This window comes from Columba livia, chromosome 23 (genome assembly GCF_036013475.1).
Source record: "Columba livia isolate bColLiv1 breed racing homer chromosome 23, bColLiv1.pat.W.v2, whole genome shotgun sequence".
In the NCBI taxonomy this organism is placed as follows: domain Eukaryota; kingdom Metazoa; phylum Chordata; class Aves; order Columbiformes; family Columbidae; genus Columba; species Columba livia.
In genome coordinates, this window is record NC_088624.1 from 962,845 (window position 1) to 983,733 (window position 20,889).

Genomic DNA, 20,889 nt, shown 5'->3' on the forward strand with positions numbered 1-20,889 from the left:
CCTGAGCAGCAGCAGTAGCAAGGCAGAGATCTGCTTTCTGTCTTCTCATCCTAACAAACCATCAATATTGTCTGCAGCAGGACTAGAGGAAGCTGCTTTGGGGACTAAACAAAGAATCCGATGAGAAATTAAATAGATTTCTTTCCAACTTCTTTTATTTTTGGATGGATTATTTTGTATTTTTATGCCAGAAAACCCTTTCCTCCACAGTTCACTCTTAAGTCCACCAGATTAATCCTCTGTACTGTCCCAGGCTCGAGATGTCACAGCGATTACTCGGCTGACTTCTCCAGTACAAAAAGGCCGAGTGATAATTCTAAGTATACTGTGAATTAACTGTTTGGCGGGGGGGGAATCAGCTCAAAGTCCTGCAAGATGGGGGGGTCACCGGAGCAGCGATGGCCATTGTCACCACCCACAGCACCAGGTGTCCTGCAGCTCCCTGTTGTGTCTGACAACCCGCCGGGTTGCGCTCCCGTTCCTCCTCTATTTTCTTCACCTGATGGGGGTTTTCTCGCAAACGTGCGGGTTGTTATGAGGGTGGGAGCCGGGCTGCCTGCAGTGCCCTCTCCCGGACTAGAGCAGGACAGATGGCTCTTTCCTGGCCTGACAGCATTTGGAGGGTTAAAAGTCCGCCACGAGTTTTGTGGCTTCTTTCCAAAAGGTTTCAAGTTAACACCAGAGGTCTCCTTATAGCTCACTTGCTTTAATAGATTTTTTCCCATTGACTTCTTGCTTTATAGACGATCATTTCCTTTTCTGCAGGGGAGCTATTTTCTGGGTCACTGATCCAACCAACTTAAAAGGGATTTCATTGATCAGGTTTTATTGGTGGTTCCTGCAGCCATACTGGGATAAGTTGCTGGTACCTGCTAACAGCTGCGTGTCTCACTTTGGTACCTGGCTCTGGACATCACCAAGTGAAGTCTGGGTTCCTTTCTCCTGCCTTAATTAAGTGCTTGGTAATTAGCACCTTCTTTACCGCCTCACTACCTCCCTTGCTTTGTCCTCTTTCATTTCTGTACAGCAAAGCAGCTGCGTGGCCAAGCGGTGCTGACAAAATCACCCCCTTGTCGCATGCGGCTCCTTGTTCCAAGAGCATCTCGGTGTCTCTGCGCACACAAACGTCCCCCGGCTGAAGAGCCGCGTACCCGCCAGCATCACAACGACAGGTGAAGCCGGATCGTGACCCCCAAAACGAAACTGAGCGCAGTGTTTTAGGCCAGAATTATTATTATTAAACAGTGGAAACTGAGGAGTGGAGCAAAGAGCAGGAAAGAGAGCGGGAAGACGGGGACAGAAATTTCAGCAGGACCTGTTGTGGTAGGACAAGGGGTGATGGTTTTAAACTAAAGGAGGGAGATTCAGGCTGGACACAAGGAAGGAATTGTTGCCCTGAGGGTGGTGAGAGCCTGGCCCAGGTTGGCCAGAGAGGTGGTAGATGAACCATCCCTGAGACATCCCAGGCCAGGCTGGACGGGGCTCTGAGCACCCTGAGCTGGTGAAGATGTCCCTGCTCATGGCAGGGGGGGCACTGGGAAGGTCCCTCCAACCCACACTGTTCTATGAGAGGAACTCAATGCAATCTCACATCATCAGGCCTCGGAAGCTGAAGAGAACAAGGGAATTTCTCTGCACTTCATGTCTCTTTCCAGGATACATGGAAAAGGAATCGAGGGCAGCAAACTGCTGCTCAGCCCCATTTCCCTCGAGGACACGTCCCTCGCTGGCACCTCATCCCCTGCTTCCTGAGCACGGATTTCTCTATTTGCTCTCACAAGTGCCCGGGTACATTATGGCCATATGACAATCAATTAACTGCTCACTCTATCACAATAAAGAAGCCACCCAACCTTATATAACTCTTCTAAATTGTTTTCCTACATTATCACATTTTGCTAAACTTATTCTGCCATAACTTACATCATTTAATTTCTCAAAGTGCTAATAATTTAATTACTTCCTTCCTGCAGACAAAGTGCCTGAACCATCTTCTCTCATTCAGAACACTATAAAAAGTAGCTGGCGTGAATACCTAAAAGGGGCGATTTTATCCACAAGCCCATCTAGAAGCTGCTTTTCCCAGAGTCCCTGCCGTGCCTCTTGCTTTTTGTTTCTCCACAGTGTAAAAAGATCAGCTTGATGTTTGCTGCTCGATGCCAGCAGCAGGAACGGTGACCAAAACAAGAGGATTAGGACAACTTGGGGAGCACGGTCCTGCTCCCCGGGCTCTCCCGTGCACCCCATCCTTACTGGGGCTGAGTTGGGGCTGCACACGCTATTTGCCATTTCCAGTGTGAGGGTTTCTGTGTGTTCTCAGGTACCGCGTCACCCCACAGGCAAAGGTAATTGATACCAACAGGCAACAACAAGACCCAGCACCTTATTCTCAATAAGTAACAACAGGGTATTGAAGAGCAGCTGGGCTGATTTCATACCTGACATTAGGAAACCTGAGCTCCTCAGCCAGCTGTTTCTTTGTTATTGTTTTATGAAGCTGCAGCTCTGCTCCTGATCCCTTTCAGAGCACGTAGAGAGGTTTCTTCCAGCTTTCAGTGTGTCACTTGCTAAGCCATTTGCCATTTGTTCCCGCTGGTGTCGGGATCCATCGCTGCGCTGACCACGGCGGGAACGCAGCCCTGGCCCTTCTCAAACCACCACAATGGATGGAACCGGCCAAACCACGGGGGGACGCAGGAGGGGGATCAGACACAGAACTCAATGGCAAAGCGACAAAAATAAGCTGTAAAACCAGGGAAGAAACATCTCGGGCAGCGCGAACTATAACACTGGAATTAATCTACTGCTAACACTTTGTAAGCGTGAATCAGTTCATCTCTGGTTTGTGTATCACTGCTGAACTTCCCACACGCTGCACTTAGAGAAAAACAGTGTTCAAAGGTAATTAATCACCCTGAATGTTAATTGCTGAGCTGCAAGTAGAAACTTCAGAATCACATCCCCATATCTGATGAGCTCGGCTTTGCAAACAAACGTGACACAGTTGTACAACAAGCACAGGAGGAACAGAGGAGAAAATATCAAACGAGGGAGCGGCGCAGTTAGTTAATTGTAACTTCCACTGACCTTCTGCTCCTCCGGAACGTTTCCTGACACAGAGCCGGCAGCTTTTCCAGGAATCCTCACTTCGCTCAGGCTGCTTCTGCATCCACCAGGTTGTCAACCAACAACATCTTTACTATGTCAACGTTATAAAAACAGAAGGATTCATGTAGATCCCTAAGAGACCACAGGACACAAAAAGAAGCAGAAAGAGAGAGACAAAGGGCTTTACAGCACAATTCACCCCCTAAGACCGTTGTTGTCATGCAGGGATAGATCAGCGACTGGCCTTGCGTCTCATCAGCAGCACTGGTTTCACCTGTGACAATTAACTCACCATCCAGATCAGCTGTGCCATGATAACAACAGCCCCATCTTATTAGTGCTTCATTACCACTTTCCTTTTAAGGTGACATACTGTCTGCTTTTTCTTTCCAGCCTGAGAGCTCCCAATAGATGTGAAATGCATCAAATAATTGGACCAAGTTGCCCAGAGCGGTGGAAGAAAAATATTTCTTGGTTTTTGTGAATTTTGTGCTTCTTCTCTCCTCTTTGTTCATTAAAGTCCATTAAATGTCCATTATCTCTTAACCAGGGAATGTAGCACTAATAACCGAGTCAAAGTGTTATTTTGCTGTGATATGTATAGAAAAAGGTGCAAAGCAGGAGTGTCCTTTGACACTAAAACCTCATAAGGTATTTACACATTTCCTAACAATCTAACCGAGATTCTGGCTCTACAGTAAAACTGGATTGAAATTAAGAGTCTGGATAGGTCTGTACAAAATACAGGAAGCAGAAACAAATCCAGTAAAGCTGGAAATTCAGATTAACTCTCACGCTTCAGTGATCTTGTTAAACCAAAGGAAGTTTAAGCTCCGATGTGGACTGACCCGGGTGTCTGCGCTGATTGGGGCTGTGCCCTGCTGGAGAAAGGTCAACATGTATATCGACTAAATGCTTAAAACCTGTTACTCTGCAGAGCAGACGCCCCTTTTATAGCGACTGTATCAGCATGTCATGTTGGTGGTGTTAGTGATAGAGAAAACGTGGAAAATGGAGTTTCCATGTAGCCTCAGGGACAACTTTCCCCTTCTTTTCTGCTTCTTTTCCATGACTTTCCATGACTGATTATCTGGTTATTGCCAGGGCCCAACTGTTACTGCTGTTTTTGGTAGGATGAATGGGATCAATAAATATTAATTATGATCATGGAACCTTAAATCTGAGAAAATAACAGGATGCACACACCTGGCACAGAAAACGGCTCTTGACATGCACAAAAGCGCCACAAACCCACTTTTCTTTTTGGGGTGCAGATCGCAGGACTAGGTTTTTGTTTTATTTTCTTGCCCCTTAACATTTGTGAGTAAAACCGATTTAGACAGCCAGGGCTCTCACCATTCTCGCTCCAGATGCATGAGGGAGATTTTTTTCCCTAAATGTCGTTGAAACTTAAACTTTCCCCGCAAGAACCGAACGTGGAGAACGTTTGCAAACGCGCCTGTGCGGCCTTATGTGAATGAACTTCGGGAGGGTTTTTTTATGAATGGGAGCTCCGTCCTCGAACGAATCCCAGAGCATTGCGATCTGATTGGCCCGGAAAGCTAAAGCCACGCCCACTTTTCCATTGGGCGAATGCCAAGAAGCGCTGGGATTGGCGGGCGTGTCCCAACCCCGGAGCTTCATTCAGAAAAAAAAACTGTCAATGAAACAAAGGGCTGTGAAGGCGGCGATGAGCCAATGGGCGGCCGCTCCCGGGCCCACGGCGGCCTGAGCGCCCGCGCGGGGCGGGGCCGCTCGGGGCTCCGCGTGGGCCGCGAATCGGCACCGGCTGCGGGACGGGAGCGCGGGGACCGGCGGGACGGGGCCGCTGTCCCGGGGTTACGGGGGAAAAACCGGTCCCGGTGGCAGCCGGCGGGCTCGGTCCCACCTCGGATCGCAAGTTTCGCGATCGCCGCGAGTATCGGGGAGCCCAGGGGGAACCGCGGCAGGTGGCGGCCACCCCGGTGGCTTCCGCTGGTGGCCGCCGCGGTAGAGCACGGGCGGGAGGATGAAGGGGTACCTGGACCAGCAGGTGCCGTTCACGTTCCCGCAGGTGAGCGGCGGCTCCGGGCTGGGGGGGCTCCGGGCTTGGGTCGCAGTGGGGGGTCCGGTCAGGGACCCCGCGGTCACCGGCTCCTTCCGCAGCAGCCTCCGGGCCAGGCGGTTCCATGTGGCGGAGCTTTGCTGGGCGTTAGGAAGAGACCCGGAGAGCCGGGCTGGCCACCGGTGCAGGACTCGGAAGGTACCGGGGGTCGGGGGATGCGGGGAGGGATGGGGATGGTGGGGGGACTGATGGGGACGGTGCGGGGAGGGATGTGGACAGTGGAAGGAGAGGGATGGGGACGGTGCGGGGTGGGATGGGGACGGTGCAGGACTCAGAAGGTACCGGGGTGCCGTGGGTCGGGGGTGCAGGGAGGGATGGGGAAGGTGTGGGCAGGGATGGGGATGATTGATGGAAGGATGGGGTTGATAGCGGGATGGGGATGGTGCGGGGTGGGATGAGGACAGTGCAGGTCTCAGAAGGCACCGATTACTGTGGGTCAGGTGTGCAGGAAGGGATGGGGTTGACTGAGGGAGGGATGGGGATGGGGATGGGGATGGGGATGGGGATGGGGAAGCTTTCTGGGCAAGGGACCGCGTTTCTCCCCCTGCGCCTCCACCCGCAGCTCCCCATTCACCCACCGGCTCACCCCGCCGTTCCTGCCCAGCGCTCTGCTCAGCCCGGATTTATAAGCGTTTGTCCCTCTCCCTTTTCCCGCAGAGCTCTTCCAGGACTTGAGCCAGTTCCAGGAGACTTGGCTGACAGAAGGTAGGCTCCTTCCCCTCACTCGCCTTTTGCTTCACCTCGTCTTTCCGTGTTTGGCTCTTGCTGTTTGGGCTGCTCCTTCGCTTTGTTTGCTCAGCTCCAAACACGAAGGATTTATTTGTTTTCAGACTTGCCAACCTCTGCCTTGGGTGAAGGAGGAGCGTGAATCACACTATTGTGCTGGGTATTTGCTTGGGAATGGAACTTGGCGTTCGGCCCAACTTGCCTGGTTACGATTTTCGTTTCAGGCCGCTTGTAACTCATTGGATTTTATGCCAATTTTTTACTTATTTCTGTTGGTTGTCAGAACGCCGATATTTTCTTAAACAAGCAATCAACTGTTGTTTAATTTGAGGGACGAAGTGCTTCTCTCAGCATCTTATTTTTAAGATAACTCTTTGAAGGCACCTTCCTGGGATTCACATGCAGCTCAGTTCGGGGTCTCAATCGTTTCGCCTTTTGGCTTCAAGGGAGAGAAACCTTCAAATCCCAGAGAATCCCGTTAATTCCAAGTGAAACTGGTTTTAAACAGGACCGTGAATTTGCTCTAATTCCACTGTTAGAAATGATCAGCTTTCCAGAAAATGTAAAACATAATCCTCAAGTACAGACTCTTGATAAATATAAAAGTACTTACAGTGATATAGGTACTTAACAAGAATAATATACAAATAGGCATTTTGAGCAGGGTTTTTCCCCTAATTTTGCCACAGATGAAGGTCGTGAGCAGAGTGTTGGTCGAATTAACTCACACGTTCCCAGGGGAGACGGGCAGGTCACACACGCTCTCATAGCACCGTACAGAAAGGGATCATCTGCTATTATACATGATTAATAAGTGATAAAGCAAACCCCCTTCCACATTTTTTCTTTGAAATAGCTCATTGCGTTTACTCCGAGTTCAAGGGAAATCTTTAGGAAATTCAACGCATGTTTAATGTTCTAGTTATGATTTCAGAGGGGGTGCGTGGGGAGCTGCTTTCGGCCATAGGGACTCCCATTTCCAGACAAGACAAATTGCCCTCTGGAGCAAACTATGGTTTGTTTTTCTATATTCATCAGTATGTGAAAGGATTTCCTGAATGGTGAAAATAGCTTTTTCATTCATGCCTTAGAGTCGCACTAACGGTGCCGCTCACAGGGCAGATGCCCAGAAATCAGCTTTGATCCCTGAGGAAACTCAAACCCACATGCCGGGCGCTATTGCCCATTTCCCTCTCCTGCCACCAGATCATTATTAATTGAATTCAATTATTAATCTGCTACTTCTGGAGCGGCTGCACAGGTTGGACCCGGAGCCGCAGATGTCTCCTGTTCTGCCCATCGCTTGGGCACAGCCTTTCTAAATCTTGCAGGGGGTAGTTGTATTCCCTATGATGATTCCCTATGATAAGTGCTTAAAAATCCCTGCGTTGTATGTTTCTAATGAACCCTGAGCTAATAAACTTGCTGTTGTCCTGATTTCCAAGGTAAGGGAGAACGAGACTGCCGGGCTCTTAAGGGGGAAATCTGGATCCATTAATCCCAGAGGGAAATTATCGTCAGTCGCTAAAGTGCATCCAGCAGAAAGCACAGGCGTATTCCTGCCTGGCTGTTAATTACCCTGCACAAAGTGCCCAGTCTAATTCTCTCTCTTCGCTCCCTCGGCAGCTCAGGTTCCAGACAGCGATGAGCAGTTTGTGCCCGACTTTCATTCAGAAACCCGTAAGTATCGCACGTCTCGGGGGAGAAGGGCAGGAGACACTTAGACCCCCCAGAGACATACATGCAACACATAGATATTGAGGCTAAAGCACTAATGTTCTTTCTATGTCATGACGGTGACCAAAAAAACCCCAAATAAAGCCCCAAAGCAGGCAAAGTGTCCACATGTGGACAACACAACAGCACCTTTTTTGTGGTGGAAACGGCCCCCGTCCCAGCAGCAAAGGCAGAAGATGCTTCACGTGCCCAGGAGAACATTCCTGAGGAACCAGTGAAGTTTGGCTGCCTGCTGGATTTAATTAAGCATTAGAAACAACAAACCCCACTTCCCGGTGCTGTGAACTGCAGCTCACGTTCGTTATTCATGGGATTCTAACCAGCCCAGAAATATGGCTCCTCATCCGCCTCAGACCAGCGCTGTGAAATGGAAAGGAACCTTATTTTTCCCCTTTTTCCTGGTGTTTGGGATGTTTGGTGACGAGATTCCCCCAGCCCATGTTCGGGGATGTTGTAGCACCAAAGAGGTTCAACCAAGAGAAATCTGCACTTGGAAACCACGCGGGAGCTGATGTGCCAGGAACCAGCGTCCTCTTGAAGGGCCTTTTCCTGGGTGCCGAAGTATAAACCTGATACCTTTAATAAATTAAATACTCTGAAGGGAGGTTGAAAGGACCGCAAGCTGCTTTTTGCACTTGGAGGTGTATTTAGTGAAAGCAAAGGTTATTGGAGTGTAATGCAGTGCCACTCACAAGATGTGCCTCCCGGGTATGAAACGAGAGCGTTTTGCACGAGGCGAATCAAAACTTCACTTTTATGCGTTGAAAACCAGAATTATGTGCATGCGAAGGTCTGTCCCAGCCCTGCACAGCTTAGGAAATGTCCACTCTTAATCCTTTTCAACGTGCTCTGGATTAACACAGAGCATGTTAACGCTACCTTCGATTTGCTCTTTTAAGGCTGGTGTATCATCCAAGCCTAACTAAATCAAGGGCAGAGCTCAGCAAAGTCCAGCGAGCAGTTGTGCATATTGACATTTTGTTTTCCTCGGCTGAACAAGGACAAGGTGGTGGCACCTCAACCCGATGTTTTACTGGCCGATAATAAAATCTCTGCAAACAAGAAAAACACCAACTTAATCTTTCGTTTCTCTCCCGCAGCAGCTTTTCACAGTCCCGCAAGGATCAAAAAGGAGCCGCAGAGTCCCACCTTGGACCCCGCGCTGTCCTGCAGCCACAAGCAGCCGCTCCAGTACCACAATGGCGAGCGGTGCCTCTACACCAGGTGACAGCTCGTGGGGAAGGGAACCCAACAACCAGCAAGGGCTGTGGGGCATTGGAACAGGCTGCCCAGGGCAGTGCTGGAGTCACCATCCTGGAGGGCTGGACAGAGGGACATGAGGTTCTCAGGATGTGGGGCAGTGCCGGGGTGGGGGAACAGTTGGGCTCAATCATAGAACATGGAACCACTTTGGTTGGGAGAGACCCTCAGGAGTCCAACCACGAGCTAACTCCAGCACTAAACCACGTCCCTGCGTGCTTTGAGGCTTTAACCAGGGCAGGAAGTTGTTTACACCTTTAACCCGGCCCAAACACTTCCCTAAGAAGCAGGTCAGGCCTCCTGTTCCCTTTAGAAAGGAGTCTCCTGCCATCACAACCCACCTTTTTTAGTATATTTATATATACATATATATATATAGTATAACTATAGTGTAATTTCTTCAGCACAGACACCTCCAGCTTGGAGGTTTATCACTATTGTGCATGGGGGCAAACAATAATTAGAAAGGAAGGAGTTTATGGTGGGAGTTTCCTGGCCCAGGTGGCTGCACAGGGGACGGCGTGTGGCCGGTGACGCGTCTCCCTGGTGCCGCCACGAGCCCTTCTCGGAGAACCGTAACGTTCCGACACCTGTTTGACTGTCCCAGTGCCTATGATCAAGCCAGACAAGTGGGAATCAAGTCCCCCAGCCCCGGAACCCCGACACAGTCACCGCTCCAACAGTTCCCGAGACAGGACAGGAGCTTTCTGACCCCAGCGGGGCCACCCCACCCCACATCCAGCTGTGGGTACCTCCCCAAAAACAGGTGAGTATTGCCAGGGGGAGACAAGGAGGTTGGTGCTTTTTGGTGGTTTGGGAGGGGTTGCAGTGTCCAGATTCAAGCGCTCAGTTTCCAGCAATCCCAGGATCTTCCCATCCAAAGTACCTGGACCCAGCACTGCTGCCTGGGCTTTGAAGAAATTGTCCCTAACCTTAAGCCTGTCAGGTTGGGTGGATGATGGGCTGTGCGGCTGACGTTGGAAACATCTTTAGTTGGGGTCCCTTCCTTGCCCCAGCTTCCACAGCCCTCGGAACAGCCTGAGCTTCTGTCCCCTGGGATCAGGGGGCCGAGAACGCAGCCGTCCCGCGTCCTCTCTTCCAGCTCTGCGTTCCAGCCGCCCCTGGAGATGTGCCGCTCCTTCCCCTCCTCCCAGGGCCTGGCCCAGGAGGGCTCCAGCGCCTACCAGCGCACCCAGTACCCTCCGCAGGGCTTCAAGCAGGAGTTCCACGACCCGCAGTACGAGCAAGCGAGCGGCAGCTGTCGGTACCCAGCGGCTGTGGCGGTGAAGCAGGAGCAGACGGACTATGTGTATGACTCAGGTAGGCAGGAGTAGCTCTGATGGCATCAACCGGGCATCGGTGGGGGGTGAGCAACCATCACTGGTGGGCTTTGGAACAGTTCTACTTCATCTTCAGGAGCATTTAGGGTGAGGGGCAACAGGCACAGACTGAAACACAGGAGGCTCCATCTGAACATGAGTAGAAACTTCTTCCCTTTGCGGTGCCAGAGCCTGGCCCAGGCTGCCCAGAGCGGGTGTGGAGTCTCCTGCTCTGAGACATTCAAACCCCTGGGATCCTGTGTGATCTGCTCTGTGACCCTGCGTGAGCAGGGCTGGGCTGGGGGACGTACTGGGGTCCCTGCAACCCAACCACCTCAGGATTCTGTGTGGTCTGGGAAACCAACTGCGTAGCAGGGAACGCAAAGCGTTACATCTGTTTCCTGCATCCAAAAGAAGGCTGGGACGTTTTCTGTACCGTGTTAAATGTTCCGTAGATGTTCCTGGCTGCCCTTCCATGTATGTAAATGCTGAGAGTTATCCAAGGCATCTAAACACAGAAGATGCACTAGGTAAGAGACTCGGTGGCTCTTTTTCTCTGCATTGCCCTCTGGCACCACGCTGTCTTTGTCCATCACTGCCCGTGTTTCTCTTCCAGGCTGCAGCTATGACAAGCCCATGAGATCCTTTGCTGATGACGTCTGTGTCGTTCCAGAAAAATTTGAAGGTCAGAGGAAGAATGGCTTGTGGTTCAGGTGTAAGATGGGGCACCCAGCACCTTCGTTAGCCACGTGGGCACTGCCTGCATCATAGCCTGTTACGCTGTGCTCTTGCAAGCATGTTGGCTGTGCTTCATACCTGGCTTTTTGGCAGCCCATTTCTTGAGCTTTTTTAGGAGCAAACAGGCCTTCTAGCATCAGCAGCTGAACCGTGAGGTTCATCAGAGCTCCTCTTGGGAGAGCTGCTGGTGAACTGGCTGTTTTTTTGTGAAATGTGGGGGTTTTTGCAACTTTTTTGCACTGTTACCTCTAGAAATGCCTCGTCTGTTGTTCTCCACAGGAGACATGAAGCAGGAAGGCGGAGGGTACCGGGACAGCCCTCCGTACCAGAGACGGGGGTCTCTCCAGCTCTGGCAGTTTCTTGTGGCTTTACTGGATGATCCCACCAATTCCCACTTCATCGCCTGGACTGGCAGAGGGATGGAGTTCAAGCTTATTGAGCCAGAGGAGGTGAAACCCATTAGCATCCTCAGGCTTTCAGAGCTTTAAGTGGTTTTATGTTCCGCGGTACCGTTCCTCAGAAGAGAATCAGCTGGATGATGTTCTTTTGCCCCTGGGTTGGGTTCACAGACATTCATGCTCTCTAACGCTTTATTCTGCAGGTGGCCAGGCTGTGGGGGATCCAGAAGAACCGTCCGGCCATGAACTACGACAAGCTGAGCCGATCCCTTCGCTACTATTATGAGAAGGGCATCATGCAGAAGGTCAGTTTGCAAAGCAGATGGAGTTTTTATGCCTTTTGTGATGCTTCTGTTGTTTGAGCCGGGATGTGTTTGACATACAGACTGTCCCTGAGCCAGCCAGGCACCCTGAGCTTGCCTTCCCCATCACTTCTCTTTGCAGCAGCTCCATGAGGAAAGGATACAGGAGCTGAATCTAGGCAACGTATGGGAAATAAAACAAAGGGGAATTATGCTTGCTTGCTTTTCCTGTACGTTTGCAGTCAGGAGAGTTCCCAGGAGCTGTTCCAGGGGACACCAGAGAAGCAGCACAAGGAGCAGTTTCCAACCTTGACCTGTCTCAGGGCACTGGGCTAGAGCAGGCAGGTGGTTGCTCAAGCCTTCTCGTCTGCCTGGTGCTGCCTTCGTGCCTACAGCGCTCATCTCATCATCATCTCAGAAAGGGCTGTGGGGCATTGGAACAGGCTGCCCAGGGCAGTGCTGGAGTCACCATCCCTGGAGGGCTGGACAGACGGACATGAGGTTCTCAGGACACAGGGTGGATGAACGGTTGGACTCGATGAGCTTGAGGGGCTTTTCCAACCAAAACGATGATTCCATGATTCCATCTCCTCTCATTCCCACAGGTGGCCGGCGAGCGCTACGTGTACAAGTTTGTGTGTGAACCCGAAGCCTTGTTCTCTCTGGCCTTCCCCGACCACCAGCGGCCGCCGCTGAAGGCAGAGTTCGACCGGCAGGTCAGCGAGGAGGACACGGTGCCTCTTTTCCACCTGGATGACAATGCCGCTTACCTGCCGGACCTTGGCGGCCTCCCCCCACAGCTTTACAGCAAAGGCTACACGTACTAGAAGAGCCTGTGCCACCCTCGGTTGTGTATAAGGAGACGTCTGGTTAGTATTCAAGCAGTACAAGCATTTTCCAGGCTGGCCTAGGGTGGCACTAAACTTCCTTTGGTCAGGAACAGCGTTCCGGTGCGCACATGGACAATCACCTCCCAGGCTCTTGTGACAAGACACCCATAATGGCAGGATGGGATTTGTTGTCAGTGATGTGGACTTACCCTGAGCAGAACTGCTGTTTCAGCAGCATATGGGGCAATTGGCGCCTCCAGTGGGAACAACCGAGCCGGTCACAGTCCCTCTCTTTGGTGATGGAAGAGATGCTGTCCTATTGGGCTTTTTTTTTCAGCTATGAGGATGCTACAACGCTCTCGCTGCCTCCATTCCTCCCGCACACGCACTGAACCCCTATAGAACCCAGACTGAGCTTGGGGGGCTCTGGCCCCCCTCTGCAAGGCCAGGCTTTGCTGCTTCCCAGGACGGCCGGCTCACAGATCACACACCTTCCTTCTCAACTGCTCTGTGGGAACAGGCAAGACTTGCATCTTCTGTGCATGTGCCTGTCTCATCACCTCCTTGCTGGGATGTCGGGGCAGCTGGAGGCACTGGCCGGGATTTGAGCTGTCCTGGAGTACACGGGACTACGTACAATTGAGGGGATCTGCCTGCTGGGACACAGGTCAAGGCCAGTGTCACCTCCAGGTAGAGCGACTGCAGGAGGCAGCGAGGCCTGAGCCACCCGTTCGTTGTTGTAGCTTTTCCAAACCGAACAACTTCAACCACCATCCTCAGGGTCTTTGGAGACCTGTCGGGCTCCTGAGTTGTGCCCATCCTGGGCTGGGCTAGAAAACCACCCGAGGCAAGAAAAACACCTGGGGAATGTCTCTTAAAATGCTTTACGAGGTAACCCAAAGCAGATATAGTATTTAATATCTGAATTTAGACTTAAGCTCCACAGGCATTTGCATGTTTGAGGAAATGCCGGCGTGTTGGAAGGGCCGCTCTCCCTGCAGCACACGCAACTTAACTGGGCCTCGACTGGTTTTCCACAATAATGAACATTCATAACGGGCACCACATCCTTACCAAGAGGTGCCTTGTTTTTTAATTAGCAGTGTACCCGTACAGAAAAAGCCATTTTTCTACTGCTTCAGCCTGCCGCTCCAGCTGCTGAATCCAGAGTGCTGCCTGGACAGGAAAATTCTGTATATTGATTGCAAACCTGATGTTCCCCCGGTGACTCTTCCCTGCATGGCTAATGCCAGCCCCCCCGGCCCTGGCTCTGAGGGCTGGACACGCAGCTCCTGCTGTCCGAGAAGCCAGAGGCCCAGAACTGGGGTGTCCTGGCAGCCCCTGGTCCCCCCGCCTTGTCCCGCTCCCTCCACAGCCTCCGGTGTCCCAGAAGGGAGGGTGAAGGGGAACCCTTCTGTTGGTATAAGCTGCCTTTACTATTTATGAATGTAAAAATACTATAATTAATAAATTGGTCTATGCCTTTCAGCAGCGCACCTTCATTCAGCCCCTGCTTTGCCCACCTCCGGGCAGCCGATCCAGAGAGTTCAGGGCTGCGTGTTTTACTTCCGAATCTCGGCGCAGCTCAAGGAGCGAACACTTCACTCCCTTGACATCCTCACAACCACTCAGACAACCAGGATGGGAAGATGGCGATGAAATCCGTAACCTCTGGCTGCAGAGGTTTCTTTGGGCTTCCTTCCTGGCCAACCTTCCTTCCAGACAGGGAATCCAGGGAGTGAGTTCACGTTTGGACTGAATTCCAGCTCGGTGTCTCGCTCAGGTCCGTGAAGTCAGCGCGGCGGATCGATGGCGGCAGCGCAGTGCTGGGAATGGGCAGGATCAGGTTCTCATCAGCGAGGGCAGTGACCTCCAAAGGGCAGAGATTTATAATCAATAAATACCCCCCGTGTTTCCAGGTCAGCAAGACAGGGGCAGCTGATTAGGAATTTCAGTCAGCATCCCCTCACTGTACAAACTGGCAGCTGAACTTACATTAGGCAGGTAAGACAGACATCATTCTCCTTCATGGAAAACCCTCTCGAGACAGAGCTCTGCGCATGCCACACCGACAGCTGGATGCAAATACACCTAATATTTTCACACTTTCTACTATTGTTTACTCCTTATATTCCATATTTATTCTAGCAGCTTATTCCTCAGGATGTGACGATGCTTTGGGACCAGCCACAAATAAATCCTCAGCAGTCATTTCTTCCTAACGTAGTGTTTTCTAGAGTTATTGTTTTTCCACGCGGTTGCTATTGTTGCAGCGGCTTTGCCGTGACTCCCGCTGTATCAACAGTACAAAGCCCAGCAGGAAGCACCATAAAATTATTACCCAGAACATGATGCAAAGCTGCTTTCTGGTCAGAGTAAATAATTAACACGAAACGTTACGGCACGTCCCAGATGTGCCCTTAGAGCGCACCGTCCAGGGCCACGGAATTACCTCTTGTGCTAACGGGTTGCCAAGCAGAGCTGAACTATCTGATGCGATTTGCTGAGGCCAACCCAAGAAATATTTCTATCACCAGATTCCGTGCCCTGAAATACAGATAAATAGTGGTAATGAAGAACAAGGACAGCAGTAAATCTCACTTTATGGGTTGAGCGCTGGACAGGAAGGCAAGAGAGCGATGAGAAAGCGCATTCATCTTCCCAGGCCGTACATAAGGCAGACGGCTGATGTCATCTAGCGAGATGAAGCCTCCGCAATGTGCCTGTGACAATTCCTAAGGTGCTGCCCCACATCTCTGATAACATTTTATATTTCCCAACAGCGGATTTCCACCCCTGGGCTTTCCAGACACCGGCACTGGGACTGACAAAGGTAGAAACTCAAATTCACATTGCAAAATAGCCAGGACGTGCCACTATGACCCAGCTCACTTCCACCCCATCACCTTTTTCCTAGTAGAAGTGAATTAATATTGACGTCCAAGAGGCGAATTTCCCACACCCAACAAAAAGCACAACTCTGAGCTGTGTTTGGACTGTCAGCTCCAAGAACAAGCTCATGTCTGATCCCAATAAACATGTCCGGATCAGCACAGCCTACAACCCACCTCCTGCGTACAGCCAGACCGGCCAGAGGATTTATGGAGGTTGCAGAACATCCACATCCAAACCACATGTGCTAAAATCAGACGCTCACTCGCTGGATTCCCAGCTGGCCCGGAAGAACAATGCATTCATAAAGGAGCAATTCCACCAACTGCTAACGGGTCGGTACCGCAGCCTCCCGCAATTGTCACAGGAATCTCATGAAAACAGAATGACTGAAGACACAAAACCCCCATTGTGCAGGCAGCACGGTGCTGTCACAGCGGCCCTGCTAACGAGCCCATTAATGAGGTTAAGGTAGTTACTCTACCAGACGGAGCACGTGTGCGGGTGGCTGTAAAAATCATATTTCCCTTTCTTGCATTAAGGGCAGAAGGCTGGTTGCGATGTGCGTGTGTGCGTACACACCAACGTGTGAGTTCTTCTCTTGTTGGGAATCTTTTGCTTGTAAATTATTTGATTTCGGAACAATTTCTTCCCAGAAAGGGCTGTCACCATCTACAGCATTTACAATAACGCAGCCCATGTAGACTGAGGCAGGTTGCAAGTGCTTACACAAGAGCTCAAGAACCTTCCCCAGCAAGGGCTAAAATACCAATTCAGTTATGGATTAAGTTTGCGGTTTTATCGTAGCATCAGGCAGCTTATTTTGAGGGTTTTAGACAATATAAACCAGCTACAAATGATATAAACAGCAAAGGATGTTACGATGTTCCACTCAGAAACATCAGAGCAGTAACAGGTTGATAGAACTTGCCTTAAAACAACACATGGAAGTGCTTCAAGTTTGAAAGGCAGCATTTGTTTCCCAGGCGAGTTCTGGATGGGGGGTATTCCCAAAGGCCAACATGGAAAACTTTCTGTAAATGAATTAAAGGATATTACACCAAGGAAAGAAATAACGGACACAAACCAGATGAGAACTGTTCACTTACAAAGGAAAAAAGAAGAAAACCCTCTCTGCTGATGCGTTTTCCCCTCCCATTAGTCAGGAAGACGCGGCACTGAAGAAGCAAATTCAAAACGATTTTGGGAAAGAAACAGCTCGGAGTGTGCGGGACGCTGGGAACACCTTCCAAAGTCAAATGAAAGATGTTAAGAGAAAGTCAAGCACAGATTTTCATAGAAAACAGGAACAGATGAGGCTGCAGAATTCGTGGAAGGAAAATACGCTTGGAAGAGCATTCGATAGAGAAACCTTCTCTGGCCAACGCCAGGAAGAAAAAAGCCTCCGAACAAATGGACTTTCTAGTTCTATTTAACTTTATGAGGAGGTGACACCACAGGGGAACTCCAAGTATTTACACAACATAGTAAAACTGTATATACAACACCCTGCCCGCTTCTGTACATAGATACAGATTGTCAGGAGAGCCGCTTCTCGCTGTGGAAGGTTCAGATTCACTGAGGATAAAACGACGAGCCAGCTGCATTCTGCTAATTTCAACAATGTCCCAGCTTTGGAAAAACACTTTAAAAATGGGGGTCTGTGGCTATCGAGTCAAATAAGTTTCATCTGTTTGCAACAGAAAGAATAATTTCCAGATAGCTTCAGCGTGACACAACCACGCTGAACAGCCCATCTCTTTTTAAACAAGGCTCTGTTGCACAATGGTTTACAGACATCTTAGCTGTGAGAGCGTTTCCTATTAGAACCCAGCAGTCGTGATGTCACCAAACAGTGCAAGTGAAAATAAAACACATGACGCATTGTATGGAAAGTCTGAACATCTGCAAGCACTTATGTCCACAGACAGAGCCGTGCTCCAGGGTGGATGTGGTTAATTACCCTTTGATATACGAGCCTTCAGCACGCAGGAGAGGGTGATGAAGGATCAGACTCACAGTCTGACCTGTGCCGTTGTCCAAGTACAACTGACATTCGAGCTGGGTTTCCAGGGATCTTTCCTGCTGGATCCCAAAGCCACAGATAGGAAATACCTCGCCACAGCTGGCTTGCATAAAGGACAAGCTACGCTGAAAAGGAAAACGCATAAAATAGGAGAAAAAGCAGCTCTCGAAGAAACAAACCACTGTCCAAGAGTGTAAGTAGAAATAAACCCCTTTTAGCGCTGTAAAGAAACCAACTATTCCAGCCTCTATTTGTCTGGTCATTCAGAACCCAGTTAGGTTAGTGAACAACTATTTCTTAATCATTATCTTGTTGCTGTTGTTCAGCGCGGTGCCTGGATTTCTGAGCCTTAAGTTTAGTCTCTTACAAGGGGAATGACAAAAGCAGCGCTTCCAGAACCATTTCTGAAGGGATGCACCAGCCTGAGGAGCCCGAGGACATTTGTCGCGCCGCTGACATGAGCACACATCACCCCCTTGTGCTTGCGCTCTGAAAACACTCATTTTCTGCTCCTTTTGTAGAGAAGCTTCAACTGAATGTCCTTTCTTCCGGGCCACTTGCAACAGTGCAAAAACCACAGTCCCGCCACTATAAACGCAGGAAGGGTCCCCGAGGGAAGGAGGCTCAGCGCCGTCGGAAGGCGCGCGATATCCGCCAAGCGTTGGGCTCCTCGTAGCGATTGTACAGGGGCTCCAGCCGCTGCTGCTTCTTCTGCTTGCTCAGCTTGGTCGGATCCGAAACCTTGAAGAAAGCCGGTGCAAACTCCACCAGCCAGCGAGGATCAATCGTCGTCACTTCCCGCATGTATTCCTTGGTGGTCAGCACCAGCTCGTGATACACCACCCTGGGAAAGGGACAGCACTTGGGACATTCGTTTTTCCAAACAAGAAGAGGCAAGACAAGGGCTGGAGTATCTACCTTTGCCTCTCTATCTCTGTTTCACCCTCCCTCAGCATAAGGTTCCTTATAAGCTTCAAAAGCACCATGCAGAAGAGCTCTCTTCTTTTTCCTCTCCTACTTCACAACTACTTTTCAGCACAGAATTACTTAATTTAATTTAAAACAATTCTCTCTCTACCCCCATTCAACACTCAGTGTTTTAAACTCACTTCCACAACACAGAAACACAGAACTGCAGGCTCCAGGCCTGGCCTTGGCTCAACATGTTAAGTCTCATCTCTGCACAGGCACTAATTTGAGCAGCAAAAGGAGCCAAAAGCAGACTTGAGACCTTTCTCACCCTCCACAATGCTGAGAAATCAGCAGCTTAGACTCTGATCTGTGCTCCACAGAGGGAACACCACAACATCTCCGGTTATGAAGTCTGAACTGAAACAGAAAATAACGAGATCGCCTTCCTTACCATTCCGGCTGCCTGTTGAACAGAGCGCTCGATGGGTGGATATAGACTACTTGTTGATCAATGAGCGTCCGATAACCTTCCTGGGGATCCTTCTTGGCCGCATTTCGGAAGAAGCCACTGCAGATGGCCTTCTGGACTCGAACTGTTGCCTTCCCGCAGGACACCACATCCAGCTTGTGCCTGCCAGGCAAGAGCGAGAGAGAAAGAGAGGGTTCTCCAGGTGCGGGTGCAGCTATCAGCAGCAGATGAGCACGTTTTCTTTAGCTACTAGCGCAAAAATAGTAGGAAAACAAAGTTGCTACTTGTCCTTGGCGTGCTCACCTGTCCATAATGCCCAGCATCTGCTTGCGGATGTCCTGCGCTCTGCGTAAGGATCGGGCCTGGATAAAATTTTCATAGCACCAGGGATTTGAAAACTTATTGTTCTTCCAGGAATTGTAGACGGCCAGCAGAGTGAGGTGGTCGCCTTCTGTCTGATGGAACTTGGCTTTCTTCTGATCCGCCAGCGCTTGTTTATCCTAACGGGCAAAATACACATCAATACACATCATAGAGACAATCCTTGTGCAACACGGAGGAGGACACGGGCTCCCCATCACTCCTACCAGGACTTTTTAAGTCTACCAAGAAACAGATGATATAAGACCAAGAAGACAACACAGAATTTTGAGTGGTGAGGGACTAAGGACAAAGTGACGAGAATCTGGAGGTCACTGGGACTGTTCTCACCAAGCCTGTATGACAGAAAAGCCTGGAACAGCTCTTGCCAGAGAGCTCGTGTGGACTCCTACAGACTCTCCCATGGGTGACAAGGACCTGACCAGAAACTATGAAGAACCCTTTGGTTTTTTTCTGATACTTTTAATTCCATTTCAGTCCCTATTTTGTAAAGGACACCGCACAGTAAATGGTTTTAAAGGAAGTAGCTTTGACCCTACTGACCTTCCCACCCCTCCGATCTGCAGATAAAACATTGATCAAACACTCTGGCTACATAAATGAAAACAGAAGTTAACAGAGTAAACTGCAGGAGGCCAACATGACAAAGTGACAGATTCAAGAGAAATCTGCTGTTTAGTGGGAAAACCAAAAGAGAACGTGAGACTTGGAACTTCCACCTGCAAAGAAACCCCCGACATTCAAAGCTACAGGGCTTTTAACCAAAAGGTACATTAGAAATGTGCCATATGAGCACAATCTAACCAGGCTACAGGTTTATTTTGGCACATACGCTCAGTAAACCTGAGGCAGGCACAGAAAAACCAGCCAAACTGTACGAGTGCTGCTGCTTGGCTGCGTTTCTCACCTTTGGCCTGTAGAACACGTTCTGGACAGACAGCATGGAGACGATCGTCAGCATTTCCTCGCTGCATCCCAGATGTACGGACATGATCAACATCTTACACAACATGGGCTCCAAGGGGAATTCTGCCATCTGCAAGAAACCCGTCTCAGGATATCCTGCAACATCTTGGGAAAACCTTCATTTCTCAGTGCAAAAGAGAGCAAGGCCCTTTCGCCTGTATTTCCTTTCTAAAGCAGTGCGCTTTACCCAGGATGACTTAACACGAAGCAAATTATCTGTCTCTGTTCACTAACACTACAACATCTCAATACTTCCAGGAAATTTTTAAACATTATTGCAAGTAACCTCAAGAATAAGGAGAAATAACAGCTGCTCCTTCAAAATCAGAAGATACATAAGTATGGTAAGTGGAAACTACCAATAAAACACACGAGAACAATGGGAAAAGGAACCCAGCAGTGCTTGGCAACTACTCTTCTGTCACCCCCTAAATATTCGTGACCCCGGCAGTGCTAAGAAGCGCTGTCTTCTATTTTGCCTACCCTGCGCCCAAGCCGCGTGAGCAGCCCCTCGTCATCCAGAGCTCCCAGGGTGTAGAGCTGCTCCATGGCAGTTATGAGAGTTTCCATCGGGGGGGCGTCCATAAAGTCAAATGAGAGCAAATCATTGATGCCCATTGCCTGAACAGAGGGAGCAGAGAACAAACAAGTTAAAACACGCAGAAGGAAGACACCAAACTCCAGCCAGACATATAGAACCACCAAACAATGAGGCACCACG

The 20,889-nt window shown here is 50.0% G+C and overlaps 2 protein-coding genes and 1 long non-coding RNA gene across 11 annotated transcripts in view; 1 reads left to right on the plus strand and 2 right to left on the minus strand.

Annotated features, from left to right (window-relative positions):
- LOC110355435 (uncharacterized) overlaps positions 1-6,004 on the minus strand; it is a 41,458-nt gene extending 35,454 nt beyond the window's left edge. The window contains exons 1-3 of one of the 2 annotated variants that reach the window (XR_010467712.1): positions 5,799-6,004; positions 5,129-5,292; positions 3,088-3,240 (exon numbers count right to left, since the gene is read on the minus strand). This is a non-coding gene — a long non-coding RNA (uncharacterized LOC110355435). Of the gene's footprint in view, positions 1-3,087; positions 3,241-5,128; positions 5,293-5,790 lie in introns of both variants that reach the window. The other variant, XR_010467711.1, reaches the window with a different exon arrangement.
- ETV4 (ETS variant transcription factor 4) lies at positions 4,642-14,010 on the plus strand. 3 transcript variants are annotated; one of them, XM_065039344.1, is made up of 12 exons: positions 4,642-5,161; positions 5,254-5,350; positions 5,870-5,917; positions 7,565-7,618; positions 8,779-8,899; positions 9,543-9,701; positions 10,038-10,255; positions 10,710-10,784; positions 10,871-10,939; positions 11,272-11,441; positions 11,594-11,695; positions 12,298-14,010. In XM_065039344.1, the coding sequence occupies exons 1-12, from the start codon at positions 5,117-5,119 to the stop codon at positions 12,517-12,519; spliced, it is 1,380 nt and encodes a 459-aa protein (XP_064895416.1). In that variant the 5' UTR covers positions 4,642-5,116; the 3' UTR covers positions 12,520-14,010. The 3 variants fall into 3 exon arrangements, with proteins under 3 accessions (XP_064895416.1, XP_064895414.1, XP_064895415.1); XM_065039342.1 differs by having other exon boundaries at positions 4,645-5,161; positions 8,776-8,899; XM_065039343.1 differs by having other exon boundaries at positions 4,645-5,161; positions 5,257-5,350; positions 8,776-8,899.
- Positions 13,935-20,889, minus strand: part of DHX8 (DEAH-box helicase 8) — a 30,377-nt gene continuing 23,422 nt past the window's right edge. For 3 of the 6 annotated variants that reach the window (XM_065039160.1, XM_065039161.1, XM_005513572.3), the window contains 5 exons: positions 20,652-20,789; positions 20,110-20,238; positions 19,125-19,321; positions 18,804-18,983; positions 16,834-18,284 (listed from right to left, as the gene is read on the minus strand). In XM_065039160.1, the coding sequence (XP_064895232.1) occupies positions 18,065-18,284; positions 18,804-18,983; positions 19,125-19,321; positions 20,110-20,238; positions 20,652-20,789 (864 nt within the window). In that variant the 3' untranslated portion in view covers positions 16,834-18,064. Of the gene's footprint in view, positions 16,449-16,833; positions 18,285-18,803; positions 18,984-19,124; positions 19,322-20,109; positions 20,239-20,651; positions 20,790-20,889 lie in introns of those variants that run through there. The other 3 variants (XR_010467684.1, XR_010467683.1, XM_065039159.1) reach the window with 3 other exon arrangements.